Source organism: Budorcas taxicolor, chromosome 16 (assembly GCF_023091745.1).
Source record: "Budorcas taxicolor isolate Tak-1 chromosome 16, Takin1.1, whole genome shotgun sequence".
In the NCBI taxonomy this organism is placed as follows: Eukaryota; Metazoa; Chordata; class Mammalia; order Artiodactyla; family Bovidae; genus Budorcas; species Budorcas taxicolor.
In genome coordinates this window covers 55,978,970-55,997,877 of record NC_068925.1, presented here as the reverse complement: position 1 = coordinate 55,997,877, position 18,908 = coordinate 55,978,970, and the positions used below count along the sequence as shown (strand labels likewise).

At 38.4% G+C, this 18,908-nt stretch overlaps 1 protein-coding gene across 1 annotated transcript in view; it reads right to left on the bottom strand.

Annotated features, from left to right (window-relative positions):
- The window catches only part of KLHL20 (kelch like family member 20), a 50,011-nt gene extending 31,593 nt beyond the window's left edge, over positions 1-18,418 (bottom strand). The window contains exons 1-3 of the mRNA XM_052653939.1: positions 18,410-18,418; positions 17,778-17,841; positions 2,740-3,313 (exon numbers count right to left, since the gene is read on the bottom strand). Coding sequence (XP_052509899.1) covers positions 2,740-3,313; positions 17,778-17,800 — 597 coding nt within the window. The 5' untranslated portion in view covers positions 17,801-17,841; positions 18,410-18,418. The remainder of the gene's footprint in view (positions 1-2,739; positions 3,314-17,777; positions 17,842-18,409) is intronic.
- Between the last annotated feature and the right edge of the window lie 490 nt (positions 18,419-18,908).

Below are 18,908 nucleotides of genomic sequence, written 5' to 3'. Positions count from 1 at the left end.
GACTCAGAGCTACACTGATTTGCTCTGTCTTTAGTTTCAAAATGTTTTCATATTTCTTAAAGACAATGATTCTAATATTAAATTTTAGAAACTTCCTGGATGTTCTAGCATAGCTTTCCCTTGGTATCTAAGGAAGATTGGTCCCAGGACTGTTCCGCACTCCACCTCCTCCATGTCCCCAGGATACCAAAATTCCTAGATGCTCAAGACTCATATAAAATGGCATAGTATTTACATGTAACTTACACACATCCTCCCATATACTTTAAGAACTCTAGATTAATTATAATACCTAATACAATGTAAATGATATGTAAATAGTTGCCAGCACCTGACAAATTCAAATGTTACCTTTGGGAACTTTATTTTTTTTTCATATTTTTGATCCACGGTTGGTTCAATCTGTGAATGCAGAACCAGCAAATATGGAAGGCCAACTGTGTGTGTGTATGTATGTATGTGTGTGTGTATGTACGTATGTGTGTGTGTATGTGCGTATGTGTGTGTGTATATCTTCCTTTCTATACAGTCCCTGCTTTGCATTTCATGATGCCCATGCTGGTTTTCCTCCTCTCTCTACTCTAGTTATTCTCAGTTTTATTTGCCAATTGCTTTTTCACTAATCATCCTTCAATACTGGAAAAACTTGAGGGCTTTTCTCTCCTCCTACTAGGTAATCACATTGGCAATGATTTTTTTAACCTTGCTTATGATGCTTTTTGTTATAAAAGTTTTAAATTTATATACAATTAATCTTATCAGTCTTTTCTTTTATGGCTTCAGGGTTATATCCTGCCGAAAAAGGGCTATGACACATTTTAATTATTATAACTTCATTACTGTGTTGTTGTGCTTAGTTGCTCAATCATGTCTGACTCTTGTGACCCCACAGATTGTAGCCTGCGAGGCTCCTCTGTCCAAGGGATTCTCCAGGCAAGAATAATGGAGTGGGTTGCCATTTCCTTCTCCAGGGGATCTTCCCAACTCAGGAATCAAACCCAGTTCTCCTGCATTGCAGGCATTACTATGTTGATAACTACTGAATTTTAATCTCAGCCTAACCTCTTTGCAGAGATAAAGACTCATATAAACAGTGAGTTGCTCAATATCTCTATAGATATTTCACAGGCGTATCAAACTGAATATATCTAAAATGGAACCGATGGTTTTTCCTCCTCAGGCTGTTCCCCTCTCCATTACATCTGTAGTAGATTCCCAGAAATGGGATTGCCAAGACAAAGAGCATGAGCAAACTGTGTGTAATTTTGATATACTGCCCAATTTCCTTTCAGAGGGGTTATATCAGTTTATACTTATGCTAGCAATTAGCTTGGAGAAGGTAATGGCACCCCACTCCAGTACTCTTGCCTGGAAAACCCTACGGATGGAGGAGCCTGGTAGGCTGCAATCCATGGGGTCGCTAAGAGTCTGACAGGACTGAGTGACTTCACTTTCATTTTTCACTTTGGTGCATTGGAGAAGGAAATGGTAACCCACTCCAGTGTTCTTGCCTGGAGAATCCCAGGGACGAGGGAGCCTGGTGGGCTGCCGTCTATGGGGTCACACAGAGTTGGACACGACTGAAGTGACTTAGCAGCAGCAGCAGCAATTAGCTATCTCACCCTTGTTAACAGGGTGTGTAACCAAACTTCTGGATATTTGTAATCTGGTAGATAAGAAATAGTACTTTGGTGTAGTTTTAATTCATGTTTCAGTTATTGTGAACAAACCTGAGCAGATTTTCATGTTTAAGGGCAATCTGAACTTCTTGTTTACTACCCATTTTTAGGTCACTGGCCTAGGTTATTGACCAATAAGGAGCTCTTGATATGTTAAGGAGATATCATCTGTAATATGAGTTGCAAATGTTTTACCTTAGTTTGTCTTTAATTTTTTCTCTCATTATTGTTTTACCATGCAAAATTTTAAAATATTTATATAGTCAAATCTATCAATATTTTCTTCTATGCTTTCTGGGTTAGTCAATTAGAAAGACCTCTTCAAAAGGAATTGTTTTGTGTCATCTTCTACTATTTTCATGGTTTCACTTTGTATTTTTTAAATTTTGGATCCATTCACCAGACGTTATCCTGTTGGACAGAAAAGTGATACTAAAGAATAAAATGGACATGCCATTCCTTTGCTTAAAATCCTTTAATGGTTTTCTACTGGTCTTAAGATCAAATTTCAAATTCTTAACATGGTCTATTAACTCCAATGTGATCTGGCCCTGTTTCTTCTGTAAAATCATTATGTAACATTCTTTATTGCTCTCTGGATCTCACTGGGTTTCTTTTAGTTCCTCAAACTTGTTATGCTTTTTCATGTCTCAGAATCTTGGATGAACTGTTCCAGAACCAAAGTTAAATCTCTCTGTAATACATAGTTAAATTATCCAGGGCTTCTTTGTAGCACTCATTAACTCTAATTAATTATTTATGTAATTATGAATTCAGTAGCTGTCTTCTGTGCCAGATTATAAGTCTCCACTAGAACAAACACTCTAGGCATCTTGTTCACTACTGTAGCTTCTGTTCCCAAGCACAGAGGTGGAAGTATAGCAGCTTCACAGATATTTATTAAATGAATGAATAAATGAAAAATAATAGGTTTAATAAATTCTTTGATAACATCTAATTTCATTTTTCTGATTATTAGCTTACCAAATAATCTGATATACTATATCGTTCTCCTAACAAATACATTGTGGATGCATTCAAACCACCAAGTACAACTCACCTCTTGAAAATTATGTTGAGTGAACTTGTCTGCTATCCTTAGCAACTCACGACATGAATGTGTGTCAGCAAAAGCCCGAATGCCCAGGCAGTTTGAAGGATCTAATTGTCTCTTCAAGAATTCACAACAGGCTTCTTGTATTTCTGCCAGCTGGAGGAGGCAAGCAGCTGGCAAGAGGGTCTGAACATTGCCCTCTTCCACAGTTATCTGGGAGGTATATGCAAAGTCTATCAGTAGTTCCATAGCCCTCTCATCTATGTCTCGGATCACTACTTCCGTCTGACGGCTCTCTGCCAATTCTCCTGTAAACATAGCTCGGAAGTAGGGACTACAGGCTGACAAAATGACTCGATGGGCATATATCTTCTTAGCGCCCACAACTAGCACCACATCGCATAGCTCCCGGTGTTTTCTCAGAAGGTTAATCACTTCCAAGGTTTGTCGAGGGTGCTTGTCTGAGATATAGGGCATGCGGGCAGGTTGGGGAACCCCTTCTGGCAATTTGTTGGGGTCTCCAAGGGTGCAGCGGCTTGTTACATCCATTCCAGTCTCTCCTGGCCGAATGTTGGTACACCTACAGGAATGGGGGTAGGAGAGAGAAAAGAAGATGGCAATATTTTTAGAAGCTCATTCCAGCATTTCATTTGTATTTCATATGTAGAGATTCAGGTGTTAATTTACTAAGTAAATGCCACAAACAAATTATTGACAAATAATTAGAACTAAAATATTTGGATTTTCATAACCATCACACTGTATCAACATGGAGGAAAAGAGAGAATCTGTGCCCCTCAGTGAAGACGGTAACTATGTTTTTGACAAATATTTACTATTTTTTATAGTTTACAAAGCATTTAGCTATGGACTAAGGAAAATTCAAAGGAATATAAAGAGGCAATCAGGAAACAAAATATGATTCAGAAAGGCAAAATCTATGAAATATTTGTTTATCCTGGAACATATACCTGATTGGCATATGCTCTCAGTTATTACAAGGGTATGTATTTGTGTGTGTGTGTGTGTGAAGTGGAAATATTACATTGGGTTTTTCCATAGTTTAGGTGAAATATGGAAGCACACATCACTATACTTCTGTTTCTGATTCTATACTTGCTAGGCAGTCTTCTGATGTACAATTCTTTCAAAGGTATCATGTTATTAAAAAGGGAGGTAGGTGACTTCAGTGTCCTGATCACTGGGTTTTAGGTCAGCCTAAAGTTAGTCTCAGAAACTAATCATCTATGACTGTACTGAGATAGTTTAATATCTGGTCCACAAGGGACAGTATTAGTTTACTACCTCTAAAACTATAGCACCAACAAGACATACAATATAATAAAACACTAGTGTGTTGAGAGAATCCCCTGGAAAGGAGAGGAGACCCTAAAAGAACATTTTAGGAAGAGGAAACTACATTCAGTTCTTTGCCATCTGTTTTTCCAAAGCACTTATAAATTTAATCTATGCTTGGCCTGAGCCTACAGGTAAATGTATTCTACAATACAAACTATTCATAATACCTGACATCTGGTAGAAACAGCACCATTTATGCCTGACAATTTAAAACTGAAACTGAAAGCTGAGCAGTTAAAAAACAATTTTTACCACCCACATAAACAACCAAAAGAGCCTTTAGCCACAGTACTTTATTGGTGTCGTTTGTAGTAGATGCTGAAAGAATAAATCACGAGGTTAACAGTGGTGTACTCCAGCTTTAAAAAAGAACCACCATTAAAGACAAGACCAATTCAAAAATTCCCATTATAACGCTGACATTGTATGTTGAAATTAAAGAGTTTTTGTTGCCGTCTTAATTATGTACACAAAGATGGTACTGTTGAACTCAGATATAAACAATTTTTTATTTCACGCAAGTACAACATGGAAGCTAATTTCTACATATCTATTTAAGTTCTGTTTTCTATGCTCTCTATACACATTCTTGAGAAGTACATTTAATCTCATATTTTCCATTGCCCGTATATAAATGACTAAAGGATTCTTAACTCCTACCTGGGTAAGTTCTGAATTCAGATCCATATGGATGTCCCCAAATCACTCAAACTCAATATATCTCAAATACTAAAACTGATTCCTTGACTCCTTGACTACTTTCACCCAAGTACAAGTCTCCCTTCTAGTCTTCCCAGATCAATTAAAGATAACTTCATTGTTCTAGTTGCTCAGGTCAAACATTTTGGAGCCCTTTTCCTTCCACATACCTTCAAATGCAAGCAAGCCATCAGCCAATTCTGACACCCAGATTCTTAGAATCCAACTATTTCTCTTCATTTTCCACTAGTCTCATCCTAATTCCTAATCCCTGGGTTGGGAAGATCCTCTGGAGAAGGAAACAGCAACATACTCTAGTATTCTTGCCTGGGAAATCCCATAGACAGAGGAGCCTAGTGGGCTACAGTCCATGGGGTTGCAAAAAGCCGGACACAAAAGAGCAACTGAACACACACCCTAATTCAGGCTATCTTCACCCTTCTTTATATGATAACAGCTGCCTAAGTGATCTGCCTGCTTTCACCTTTGCTGATTTATAGTCTCCTTTTCTAAACAACCAAAACGATCCTTTAGAAAATTCATATTGTACCATTTCTCTGCTCAAAATCTTTTAAACACTCATAGTAAAAAACAAAGCCTGTAGAGCTTACGAACTTCTATATGAGTCCTCCCCAAGCTAACTCTCTGAATTCATCTTCCACTCTTCCCTTGCTCATGGTTCTCTAGTCACACAGACTTCCTTGCTGCTTATGGGACATGCCAAGGCCTTTCTTGCTTCAGAGCCTTAATCCTTCTTTCTGAAAGGTTCCTCCCCAAATATCTGCAGAACTCATTCCCTCATTTCTTTCAGATCTCTGTTCACATGTCAACTTATCAGACCACCTTACATGAGAAAGCATCTCTTACTTCTACTATCCTGTACCCTTTACTGTCCTCAATTTTTCTTCTTAAATAATTATTTCCTGATAAAATGTATTGGCTTTCTCTCCCAAAGACAGCATAAGCTCCATGAAAACAAAGTCTTTGTTCTCTTTTGCTCAATGCTATACCTCAACACCTGGATTTAGTGCTCATTAAATAGTTGTCAAATGAATTAAACTTTTCTTCCTATACCCTCCAAACTTTCTTGTCTAGTTCTCTTGAAAGAATGCCTAGTCTGTAGCCAGGCAATCATAGACTCAAATGTTAGTTCCATCATTTACAAGGTATAATCTTGGGCAAATGGTTTAACTTCTCTGATCCTCAAGTTCATCATTTGTAATGTGGGAATAATTACACTTACTTCACAAGGAAAGTGACAGTGTTGGAATTTGTCTAAATGTATTAATAGGTACTAGGTACTCTGACTCCAAGGGCTTCCCTTGTGGCTCAGCTGGTAAAGAATCTGCCTGCAATGCGGGAGACCTGGGTTTGATCCCTGGGTTGGGAAGATCCCCTGGAGAAGGGAAAGGCTACCCACTCCAGTATCCTGGCCTACAGAATTCCATGGACTGCATAGTCCATGGGGTCACAAAGAGTCGGACACGATTGAGTGACTTTTACTTTCACTGATTCCAAAGTCAGTGCTTTATCCTGAACAGTTTTGGTCAATTGGATGGAGCATTTGAAATGGAAATGATCTTGGCAATCTGGTTTACATGACTGTTGTTCTTAGAGGGGAGAAAAAGCAAGCATGCTGCCACATGAAGCATCCACATGCTAGAGTACACTGCTCTTTTAGGAGCAAGAACAGGGATCAAAGACTGTAAGAGGTACCTCACTGTAAATCTTCTGAGAAGTTATATTTAATTCTAGAAGTTATAATTAATTCTATACATTGTTATTTCTTCTGTGGTTCTGCTATTTGTTTTTGTAAACGTTTACTTAAAAAAAAAAAAACAACTGCTCAGCCCGCATCCTGCATCATTCTCATCACCTCCAAAAAGTTCTACTGGCAAAAATGCTCCCCACCCTCAACACTCACCGTACATACCAGTACATTTTTCTGGGCAACTTTGAAGGGAATTTATAATAAGCATCCTAGAAATATAGATTGCATTCACACCTTGTCACATCTATATTCATACCTTTGTTTGGATTCTGATGGATTAAGTATTCTAATGATTTGAGGGGTGGGTGATAAACTGAAGTGTGAACTGCTCCCCCAAAGAGAAAAGTGCCCTAGGAAAGCTTTTTTTAAAAATTTAAGAATAGTTAATTTACAATGTTGTGTTAGTTTCAGGTATAGAGAAAAGTGGGCTTCCCTGGTGGCTCAGACAGGAGACCAGGATTCAATCCCTGGGTAGGGAAGATCCCCTGGAGAAGGAAATGGCAACCCACTCCAGTATTCTTGACTTGAATCATATGGACAGAGGAGCCTGGCGGCTACAGTCCATGGGCTCGCAGAGAGTCATACAGGACTGAGTGACTAACACACACACAGCAAGGTGATTCAGTTGTACACACACTCTACATACACACTCATGCATATGTATTTGCAGATTTACATACTTATATGTTCTTTTTAAGATTATTTTCCATTATAGTTTATTATAAGATAGTGAATATATTTCCATGTGCTATACAGTAGGTCCTTGCTGCTTATTTTAAATACAATTAAGTGTATATGTTTATCTTCTAAACTTCTAATTTGTACCTCTCCCCCAACCCTCCGCCCCCGGTTATCCTCTTTGGTAACCATAAATTTGTTTTCTATATCTGTGAGTCAGTTTCTGTTTTATAAGTAAATTCATATGTATCTTTTTTTTCTAATTAGGAAAGCTTTTAATTAAAGGTGTGGGGGAGCAAGCCTGACTGTCCAAGTGAAAATTCATCTAGAGAAACCAGAGGATCTCAAACTATTTAATTTCTCAATCTGTGGATTTCTATCCCAATAGTGAATGAAGGATATTACAGTAAATATACGTATAATATATTAAATAAAGAAATTGAACTCAAATAGTATTTTTATTAACTTAATTTGCAAGACTAATCTACATGTGTCATAAGGTTGAAGAAGCTAGGTGGAAGGATTTTTCTGGATTCTATCCACAGTTCACAAACTATGGAAACCAAACAGAGCTTTTGCCTTCTCCCACAAAAGGACTGCCAATTCTAAGGAAGAGTTAGTCTTTCTAAAACCAAAAGGGTATAAAATGTGCCAATAAGTTTGGCAGACTTTGTATTCACTAAACACTTATGAAAAGCAGAACTTCAAGATAAAGTCTGTAAATGGAATATTTACCATCAACTCTCTCAAACCTTAACATAACCTTAGTTTGTTCTTTACCAGCCATGTACTTCAAGGGAAGCTGATCATGTACCCAGCTATAAGGATGAAGCCTGAATTCTCTTGCAATTTTAGGTTAGGATGAAGCTAATATTGAAGAGGTTACACTGGAGACACAGAGAAAACTTGGGTCTAGGATGGTACTATCAAGTCATGCATTGAACAACCCTGGAGCCCACCTTACTTCTGGCCTTCTTGTTATGTAAATAAAAGACTGCTATATTGATTAAGCCAGTTTGAGTCAAGAAACTGTTAATTCCAACCCCAAACTTTCTGATACCAAAAACAAGTAGTTAATATGTGAAATTAGCCACATATCTAAATTTACTAGCCAACTTGAATATAGAAAATAACCCTTGCTTTGACTGGCCAACTAATTCTGTATATTATAGAGACTCTTGCTCCATTATTATCCAATTTTCTAAAAATGGTATTGGTAAAGTTAGAAGTATGGTTTGAATTTGTATCTTTTCTTTCAAATGAAGTAAAATGTTGGAAGAAGACTAGATACTCTTTCTTCACAGTGGCTAGCCCAATTCCTATTGGGCTGTTACACTCAATTTTAAAATACTATTTCTCTAATACCAGCTATGTGAGGGTGCTTGGTAAAAACACAGATTCTTAAGAGGGGATAGAGAATCAAAATCTCTGAGGGTATGGTTCCACAGTCTGCATTTAGCAGGTGGTTATTTTAACACAAATTAAAGTTTAATTAATTACTGACTAATGAATTTGACTAATAAATAAAATTTCTCAGTGGAAGCGGTCAGTTTTTACAAAAAGAATGTTGACCTAAGATGAAAGGAAAAAACAATGTGAAAAAAGTAATGATTCAAAATGCAGCTATAAAGAGAAAAAAATGTAACAGCAAAGTCACTGTCAAACATATAAAATAAAACAATAAGGATTTGGATGTACCAAAATGTCAGTAAATCTAAAAAATTCTGTAAACAGGCATCAGACATTATATATGAAGTAATTTTAAGAAATGATTCCTACACTTGAATTTCTCTATATAATGGGAACAAAAAAGCTGTTATTAATTTTTTAAAAATTATTCTTTCACATTCTGTGGGAATGGGCCACATTTACTTCAGAGACAGATGGTGTTTTTAAAGAAATATCTGTTTAAGCCTTTCAATTATAAAATGCAAGGTGACAGCCCTTGGGATGATTATTAGATGTCCTTCATTTGCAGTACTTTTTGGTTTCTTACGTTTTGAAATTTAAATTGAATTTAAATATCATTAGGAGGGCTCGGAATATTAGTTCACACAGTCCCCACCACTCTCTGTCTTACATGAAGTTATGCCATGCACTTACATGAACTATCTAAAAAGCATATGAGGACTTTGTTTTTTAGTCTCTGTTTTTATTCTTGCCAGGAAAATCCCATGGACAGAGGAGCCTGGAAGGCTACAGACCATGGAGTCACAGAGTCAGACATGACTGAAGTGACTGAGCACAGAGCACTAGAGGTATCAAGATTGGAACAGAGAGACCCAAGCTACTCAGTATAATAAAGTAATGGTAATTTCAAAGGGAGAAAGTTTTAAGGGGAGAAAGAGAGAATTAAAACAGAAAGAACTGCCATACGACCTAGCAATCCCACTGCTGGGCATACACACCAAGGAAACCAGAATGAAACGTGTACCCCAATGTTCATCATGGCACTGTTTACAATAGCCAGGACATGGAAGCAACCTAGATGTCCATTGGCAGATGAATGGATAAGAAAGCTGTGGTACATATACACAATGGAATATTACTCAGCTATTAAAAAGAATGCATTTGAATCAGTTCTAATGCGGTGGATGAAACTGGAGTCTATTATACAGAGTGAAGTAAGCCAGAAAGAAAAACACCAATATAGTGTATTAACACATATACATGGAATTTAGAAAGATGGTAACAATGACCCTATATGTGAGACAGCAAAAGAGACACAGATGTAAAGAACAGACTTTTGGACTCTATGGGAGAAGGTGAGAGTTGGATGATTTGGGAGAAAAACATCGGAACATGTCTATTATCTTATGTGAAACAGATCGCCAGTCCAGGTTCAATGCATGAGACAGGGTGCTCAGGGCCGGTGCACTGGGATGACCCTGAGGGATGGGATGCGGAGGGAGGTGGGAGGGGGGTTCAGGATGGGGAACACATGTACACCCATGGCTGATTCATATCAATGTATGGCAAAAACCACTACAATATTGTTAAGTAATTAGCCCCCAACTAAAACAAATTAATTAATTAAAAAAAAAAAAAAAACCCAGAAAGCAAAAGAAATGAAGACTGGTTAAAAATGGTGGCAGGTTGTGATTTAAGGACAGAAACAGCCAGTGAAAAAATGTTGAATGGCTAAGAACTTTTATGGCTTCTTTCATTATTCCTAAACATTCAGTAAAAATCTGATGTATTTGATGGCAGTTCTCAATGAAGGCAAAGAAAGCAACAATGAGTATGCAGTATTTCTAGAAAGAAGCTTGGCTGTGAAAAGAGACATAAAGTTCTACATCTACTTTAAGAGAGTAATAGCAGGAAAACGATTATATATTGAAGCAATGAAGCAGAAGGAGGGTGAAGTTTTAAAATATATGTGAAGAGGGAGAGAATAAATGATGGAGCAAAATTCTTGAACAGTGGAATATAAAAAAATACAGAAGGATGGATCATAGATAAAAGGAAGAAGGGCTCCCCATAAGCGATCAGGGGAAAGGAGTGGGAGGAAACACAGTGTGGAAATGGATAGATATTTCTGGCTAAGGATGTGTCAGAAGCTGGAGGAAGTTCATACCTGATGGCCTCTATCTTTTTTTGTGAAGTAGGAGTTGGGGGAACAGATCACTTGCTGCTACTGAAAGGAGTGCTAAGAGGGTCATGAGAAGAATGGGTGAGGATGTGAAATAGCTACTGTGGGGAATGAGTAAGCATTGATTTTGGATAACACTGTTGGCTCAATGATATTAAAGACTCTGACTACAGTAGCATGAATTCCCCGTGACTGGTTTTATCTAGCAATAATCTATAGCCCAAATTAGAGAATATAAATGCCTGCATTAATCTAGAATTGAGAAATGCCATGGACATACTCAAGAGTTGAGTGAGTAGCGGCCAGAAAATGGTTGAAGTGGTTGTAGGAGTAAACTGTGTAAAAACACAAGAGACAAAAGCCATGTTGATTATGACTAGGTCAAAGAACAGACGGAGTGAGCATTCAAGAGGTTACAGTCAGAAAACAAGTTATTATGACTTAACGATTTCAGAGAGAGCCTTTCTGAGTGAAGGTAGGAATGAATTTTTGAAGTGAGTGAAGGTGAAATTCTCATGACTTTTTAGGAGGTTAAGGAAATGCAGGCTAGGTAAATGGATGGGTCATTCCCATGAATATAAAAATCTCCTTAAATGATAGAAGAATCAAGTAATGTGCATGTAGAAAACATAAACCAAACAACAAGTAAAATATTTTAAATATTCTTCATTTTTACTAAGGGAATATTACAGTTTTAGTACCTCTCTATACCACTTCCCAGGTAGCACTAGTGGTAAAGAATCTGCCTGCCAATGTAGGAGACACAAGAGACATAGGTTCAATCCCTGGAAGGGAAGATAACCTGGAGGAGGAAGGAAATGGCAACCTGCTCCAGTATTCTTCCCTGGAAAATTCCATAGGCAGAGAAGCCTGGTGGGCTACAGTCCATAGGGCCACAGAGTTGGACGTGACTGAGAGACTAAACAAAAAGTACATTCAAAAAAAGCCTTTCCACATACCCAAAACGTGTGAGTCAACTTAAATTGCAAAGCTATCATGGCACTTCCTCAGATCTACCTCAAAAGTAAGTCTTAATTGAGGAAAGAGTCATTTTCTCTTTCTTTAGCTTGGAATTGTGCTCCCTATCTACTAAACAACCATCTCTCCTTTTATACTTCAAAAACTTGTCTTAATTTGGACACAGATTAACTTTCTTGGGGCCTCCCCAGTGACTCAAATGGTAAAGAATTTGCTTGCAATGCAGGAGACTCAGGTTCGATCCCTGGGTCAGGAAGATCCTCTGGAGAAGGGAATGGCAACCCACTCCAGTATTCTTGCCTGGAGAATTCTATGGACAGAGGAACCTGGTGGGCTACAATGGGGGTTGCAGAGAGTTGGACTCAACTGAGTGACTAACACTGCTCTTAAAAGATTCAGCTGAGGTGACCTTCATATAAAGTACTAAGCACGCCTGGATAGGGAGAGCTAGAGATTTGTGCATACAAATTCTTAAAACAGAAATAACATCTCAAGACTCCAGTGTTGCTTATTAGAAGAGCATCCACTAGGCACTACATTCCAGACCTGATTCCATACCAGAAAGCCAGGCTGTTAATTCCTTAATCTGAAAATAGGTCATGAATACTTCAATTCTAAGACATCTCATCACTGTTTACTGGATGAAACAAGGGTCAGCACTAGGTGCCTTGGCCCAGCAATCAAGGCAAGATGGAGGAAGGTCATGCAAACAAGCTGGTTTCTCCTTTTATGTCAGAATAACAAATCTTCCTAGGATACCTCTCAGCAACTTCCACTGACATCTCAATGGCAGCACTGTGTTAAAAGTTTTTCTTATTTAGTTGCTAAGTCGTGTCCAGCTCTTTTGCAACCCCATGGACTATAGCCTGCCGGGTTCTTCTGTCCATGTGATTTTCCAGGCAAGAATACTGAAATGGGCTGGAATTTCCTTCTCCAGGGGATCTTCCCAATCCAGGGACTGAACCTGTGTCTTCTGCATTGGCGGTGGTTACTTAATCAGTGAGCCAACAGAGAAGTCCCATACGTGTTACATAAGCCATCCCCAAATGAAAATAATATTAAAGATATAAAGTATAACTTTATTTTTCTTGTGTCTAAATAGAAGAAGGAGGAAAGGGAGATGTATTGAGCAAGCCAACCTACAGGGCATGCCACATCAAGAAAGAGCCAAATCAAGCTGGTGTATCTTATAATTTATTTTGAGGCATACATTTTAGACTGACTAGAATAAATCAGTAATTCTAAAGACAAGAGATCTGAATGGGATTTGCCTTTTGATGTTGAACTCAAGGAGCTCATCTGATGTTCACCATGAGTGAACACTGTCAGTAAAAACTCTAGATACAATTAAATAAAATAAGACCCAAAGAATCTAAAGCCTCTTACCCACTTAGGAACCTTCACTGGGTTTTCATCTTAGGCCCCACCTGAAACACCCCTGGTACTCCCTAGGATTCTGTTTTTGGCATCCTCCTTTTCTGCTCTACTCTCATTCACACATACAACTTCAAGAATCTTCTGCATACTGGTGATTCACAATTTTCAAACCATTCTTCTGCTATAGACCCATATTCCAATTATACGCTGGCTATCTCTGCCTGGCTGTTTCCTAGACATAATAATCTAAAGAACGTAAGAGAGAATCTGTTCTTGGCTTGGTGAAACCTGTCCTCTTCCTGTACTTTCATTTCATTATGGCGGCACTAACCTGAGATCTTTGGAGGTGCTTGTACCATTACCTCTTCCTCACTCTGTATCCACCAAACCCTCTTGATTTTACTATTAAACAAACTCTCAATTCCAAACTCTTCTCTCAATCCTACTGCCACAGATCTACTTCAGGCTCTCATCGGCTTTAACTGCCACAGCTTTTTTCTTTATTGCTGCACAGCTTGTGGGATTAGCTCCCCAAGCATGGATCGAACCCAGGCCCTCAGCAGAGAAAGCGCAGAGCCCTAACTTCTGGACCACAAGAGAATTCCCCACAAACTCCTTTAAATTAGTACTTTTTACTATCCTTTCTTCCTTCTTTCTAGTCCACATCCTATCTTCTTAAATATCAACCCAAAGAACAAATCTCAATTGTATAACAACATCCATTGGTTCTTAAATACCTAAAGGGTATAGACTCTTTCTAGTGGTTGTAGCCTCACTTTTCAGGCTCTTTTCCCCTACCTTCCTTTCCCTTCTTCCTCCCTCATATACTCTACACTCCAGATATACTTACCATTCTATACATGTCATACACTTTCAGATCTTGGAGTCTTTTCGTTTTTTGGGCAGAACAGTGGTTCTTTCTGTTTATGGCATATTTCACTATCTCCCTTCTTTAATTCTTATCTTTTCAAGTATATTCTTTATTTTAATACAAATTCTTATCCTTCCTAGAAGATCCAGCTCAAATATCACCACCTCTGTGAAGCTTTCTTCATCTCTACAAAGCAGACATGTACATCTCTATTAAAATCCTTCATGATGCATTATAGTATCTGTTATGTCTTTCCATCACTCTACCTGTATATATACGGTATACAAATATAAAACAAGTATGATATAAATGTTTGATGAGTGAATAAACCAATTCATAATAAAATTGGGTCCAGTTTCCTATATTTAAGATGGAAGAATTACACTGCAAAATATTTTAGTGTCTCTAAATTATACCAATGATTAAAAAATAGTATCTTGGGAACCAGTCACACTGTTGGTGAGACTACAGACAGGTATAATCTCTAAGGATGGGAATTTGTAATTCAAAGTTTTAAAATGCACATACTCTTTGGGGAATTTTATATCTAAGAATTTATTTTATACTTAGACAATTGGTCAAAAACCACATACAAGGATATTCATAGAAGAACTGGTTGTAACAGCAAACCATAAAATAAATGTCTCTCGAAGGGACTAGTTAACAGTACCTACAAGTAACAGGTGGGTCTAAGTGTATTTGTCATAATTTACTGCTTAGTTAACTTCTATGCAGAGTACATCATGAAAAACGCTGGGCTGGAAGAAGCACAAGCTGGAATCAAGATTGCAAGGAGAAATATCAATAACCTCAGATATGCAGATGACACCACTCTTATGGCAGAAAGTGAAGAAGAACTAAAGAGCCTCTGATGAAAGTGAAAGAGGAGGTGAAAAAGTTGGCTTAAAGCTCAACATTCAGAAAACGAAGATCATGGCATCCTGTCCCATCACTTCATGGGAAATAGATGGGGAAACAGTGGAAACACTGGCTGATTTTATTTTTCTAGGCTCCAAAATCACTGCAGATGGTGACTGCAGCCATGAAATTAAAAGACACTTACTCCTTGGAAGGAAAGTTATGACCAACCTAGACAGCATATTAAAAAGCAGAGACATTACTTTGCCGACTAAGGTCCATCTAGTCAAGGCTATGGTTTTTCCAGTAGTCATGTATGGATGTGAGGGTTGGACTATAAAGAAAGCTGAGTGCAGAAGAATTGATGCTTTTGAACTGTGGTGTTGGAGAAGACTCTTGAGAGTCCCTTGGACTGCAAGGAGATCCAACCAGTCCATCCTAAAGGAGATCAGTCCTGGGTGTTCATTGGAAGGACTGATGTTGAAGCTGAAACTCCAATACTTTGGCCACTTGATGCAAAGAGCTGACTCATTTGAAAAGACCCTGATGCTGGGAAAGATTGAGGGCAGGAGGAGAAGGGGACGACATAGGATAAGATGGTTGGATGGCATCACCGGCTCAATGGACATGGGTTTGGGTAGATTCTGGGAGTTGGTGATGGACAGGGAGGCCTGGCATGCTGTGGTTCATGGGGTTGCAAAGAGTCGGACACGACTGAGTGACTGAACTGAACTGAACTGAACAAGATAATATGTGAAGTGAAAAAAAGAATAGGGAAAAATGTGAATAATTGCAAATATCAGTGTTTTTGAAAAAGAGGAGATATTCTATATATGCATTACAATACTGTGAAAGAATACATAAGAAATTGCTTTCAAGTGGTTCCTTTGGAGAGGAAAATTGGGAGCTACAGTCAGCACTGGGAGACTTAAGTTTCACTGAATATCCTATTTTATCTTGGAAATTCTGTAACATTTGCCCATAATAGCTAGTTAAATAAATGAATGCAATGACGCTTTGCTAACAAAATGCTAATTGGTTTCATAAAACTTTATGATTAAGCATCAGAATACCCTAACAATGTTTTTGCAACCTTTTCCTGTTCGTAGCCTTTTCTCTGCTCATGGGAACAGTCTGTAGGTACTTCAGCTATTCAGTCATTCAAACAATTATTCAGTGATCACCAGGTGCCAGGGATACAAAGATACAGAAGACATATGAGACTCAAAGAGCTTCCACTGTAGCAGAGAGAATGAACATTTATTCAATATGAAGAGTTATTTCTCATTCAAAGCTTCTCCAATAGCTGGTAAGCATAAACCCAACCTTACTTTTCAGAGACTGCTGTCTGGGTCGCTGGCAGCAAGAATCACAGCCCAGTAAGGAAAGGGTAGGGAAGTGTGACCACGACTTAATGCAGGTAGCAGGTAAAAGTAAAACCTGGGAGCAATGATAGGCCAGGCTCTGGCCAAGTGATGGTGATGAAAAAAGAACAGTAACTTAACAATTAATGACACCAGAATTCTCCAACATGATTTTAAACAACTGGCAATATTTCATAATAAAGCAAGACAGAAAAAAGAGTAGGTATGAGTGATTAAGTAAATATTTTATACAGGAATTACAGAAAAACTAAAAACATCCCCATGCTGCCTTCTCTTTTTTAAAATATAAGTTCCTATATTAATAATTACATATGACATTTATGGCAGCTGAGGACGAGAAGCCATCAGTGGTATTTGCAACCATGTTAGAAGCTGAAGTGACGAAGCATTTAATATACATGTTGTTAATGTCTTCATGTACTTGCAGTCAAATATTATTTCTACTTTAGAGTAAGATACAAATAAGATTAAGTGTACTATGATTTTATATCCATAGCATCTTTACATCTGGAGATCTCAAATCATTTGCAAGCATTCATTAATTCCCAATATCCTGGTCAGGTACATTAGAGAAATAAACTGGGGTGACTTCTAGCGAAGGTGACTTCTAGCAAAAGTGACATAACGAAGGTGACTAGGTCAAGGTGAATCAATAAACCATTAACAGATTTGGAAAAAATACTTATATTCTAATTCTTCCTCCTGGTTCTAAGTCATACTCCTTTTATAACATGTTTCTTCTCTTATAAGGGTCTGCTAGATATATTTGATGTTAAACAAAAAAGATTACAGTTAAATAAGTGTAAAATGAGTTTTAAAAATGAAGGACTAGAACTAGGGTGATTTTCAATAAGGATTTGAGTCCTATTTGTTAGAACAGATTGAGAAAAAGCATTACTAAATTCTAGAGTTAGGAAGGCCTAAAATTGTCTATATTTTCCCATACATTGTTCTATTTTTCTATGGACTAAGTTATTACGTCCAATACCTTTTTTAGTCCTCAATCTTCCCTGCAAAGCAGCTATTTTAATTAATAGAACAAATGTAGATTGGACATAAATAAAATAACCAAAACCATAATTACACATTCAATACAGTGTATTATAAGTAATCATTAGTCTTATATGGCAAAAGAAACCTCTACATTCTATAGGGTATTGAAGACCATAATCAACTCATATAGTATTATAGTACATTTAATGATTACCACAAAGAATATCCATGTAAAAAGGAAAGTTGAAATGTTAACTACATAAACCTCCTAGCACTCTTTAGAAATTTAACTTTTATATTTTACTCTATTTAAAAACTATTAATTTCTGACATTACTTTTGATTTATTTTAGAACAAGAATCATTAGTTCCAAGCAGAATTTGGTAAGATTTGAAAAGCTTTAAAATTTTTTAAAAATGAAACCCTGGATTATTATGTGAATTTCACTTAGTGAAACTGAAGGATTTCTTCCTAAATGCCTACCTGCGCATTGGCTTTCCTTCCATGCACCATGAAAAGTACCCTTCACCACACTCTAAAGCCGAACCTAAGACAACAGAAAAGCAGTAACTTAATAAAAACTATTTCTGATCTTTCCAGTAACAATCTCTATACAATGATTTCGTTCAGTGATAAAGGATTTTATATCCTATTATATTACATGACAGGCCTTTTGCAGATGCACACTCATAACCCTTACCTAGTTCCTTTAAGATGACCATCTTTACTGTGAATGCTAAAACGATTATACGTAAAGTTGAGGGAAAGTGCGCCAAACAGTCCCAATTGCTAGACTACTCTTGTCTCTCTCCGAAAAGTATTCCGGAGACATTTAACTCTGACCGCACTATCAACGACTCCCTACAGAGTATTCACCAGATACCCACAGCAATACTAGCATGATGGATCGGGTAGGGAACACGCTGGCTTAACAACGGATCTGAAAGCTGGTGACTTGTCCCGAAGCGATAGAAGGAGCAGGTACTTGCCTTTAAAAATAAACAACTCCGTTTCCGACAGCCCAGACAGAACAGAGCAGAGAAACTATGGCTCCAATACTAACATTATCTTTACCAGCCCTTCCCTCAGTTTCCGAAACGATGTCCACCACCCACCTGGCAAGATCTCGCTGGTCCCCAGGTTAGGTGGGACGCACAGTATCCACTTCCTTCCTCCCAGATTCCAACCTCTGTCTAGGGAAGCTGTCCAGGGTGCGGAACCTCACGCCCTCAGGCAGAACAGCCCAGCACCTTCCGTGGCTCCGGGGCAGGGCTGCAGCCCGCTTGAACGCCGTCTGGTGCCCCGCAAGGCCCAGCCCCAGTGCCCCAACAGTCCCTTCTCGGTGCCCACTGACAGGTGGCGGGCACAGCACGGCCCCTACCCAATGGGCAGCCCCGCAACTTCGGACCACAGATTTGCAAAGCGAGTCCTGGGAGCTGTCCACTGTCCTCTGCTCTAAGACTGCTAACCTACCGGCTCCGACACTTTCTTCTCTGCCTTAGCCTCCTCTGCCTCCTCCGCCCGCCGCCTCCTCTCTGGCTCCTTCTCTGCCTCAGCTAGAGCAAGGAGGATGCCGCTCCTCCAGCTATTTCCTCCCCACCCCTCGCCCCACTT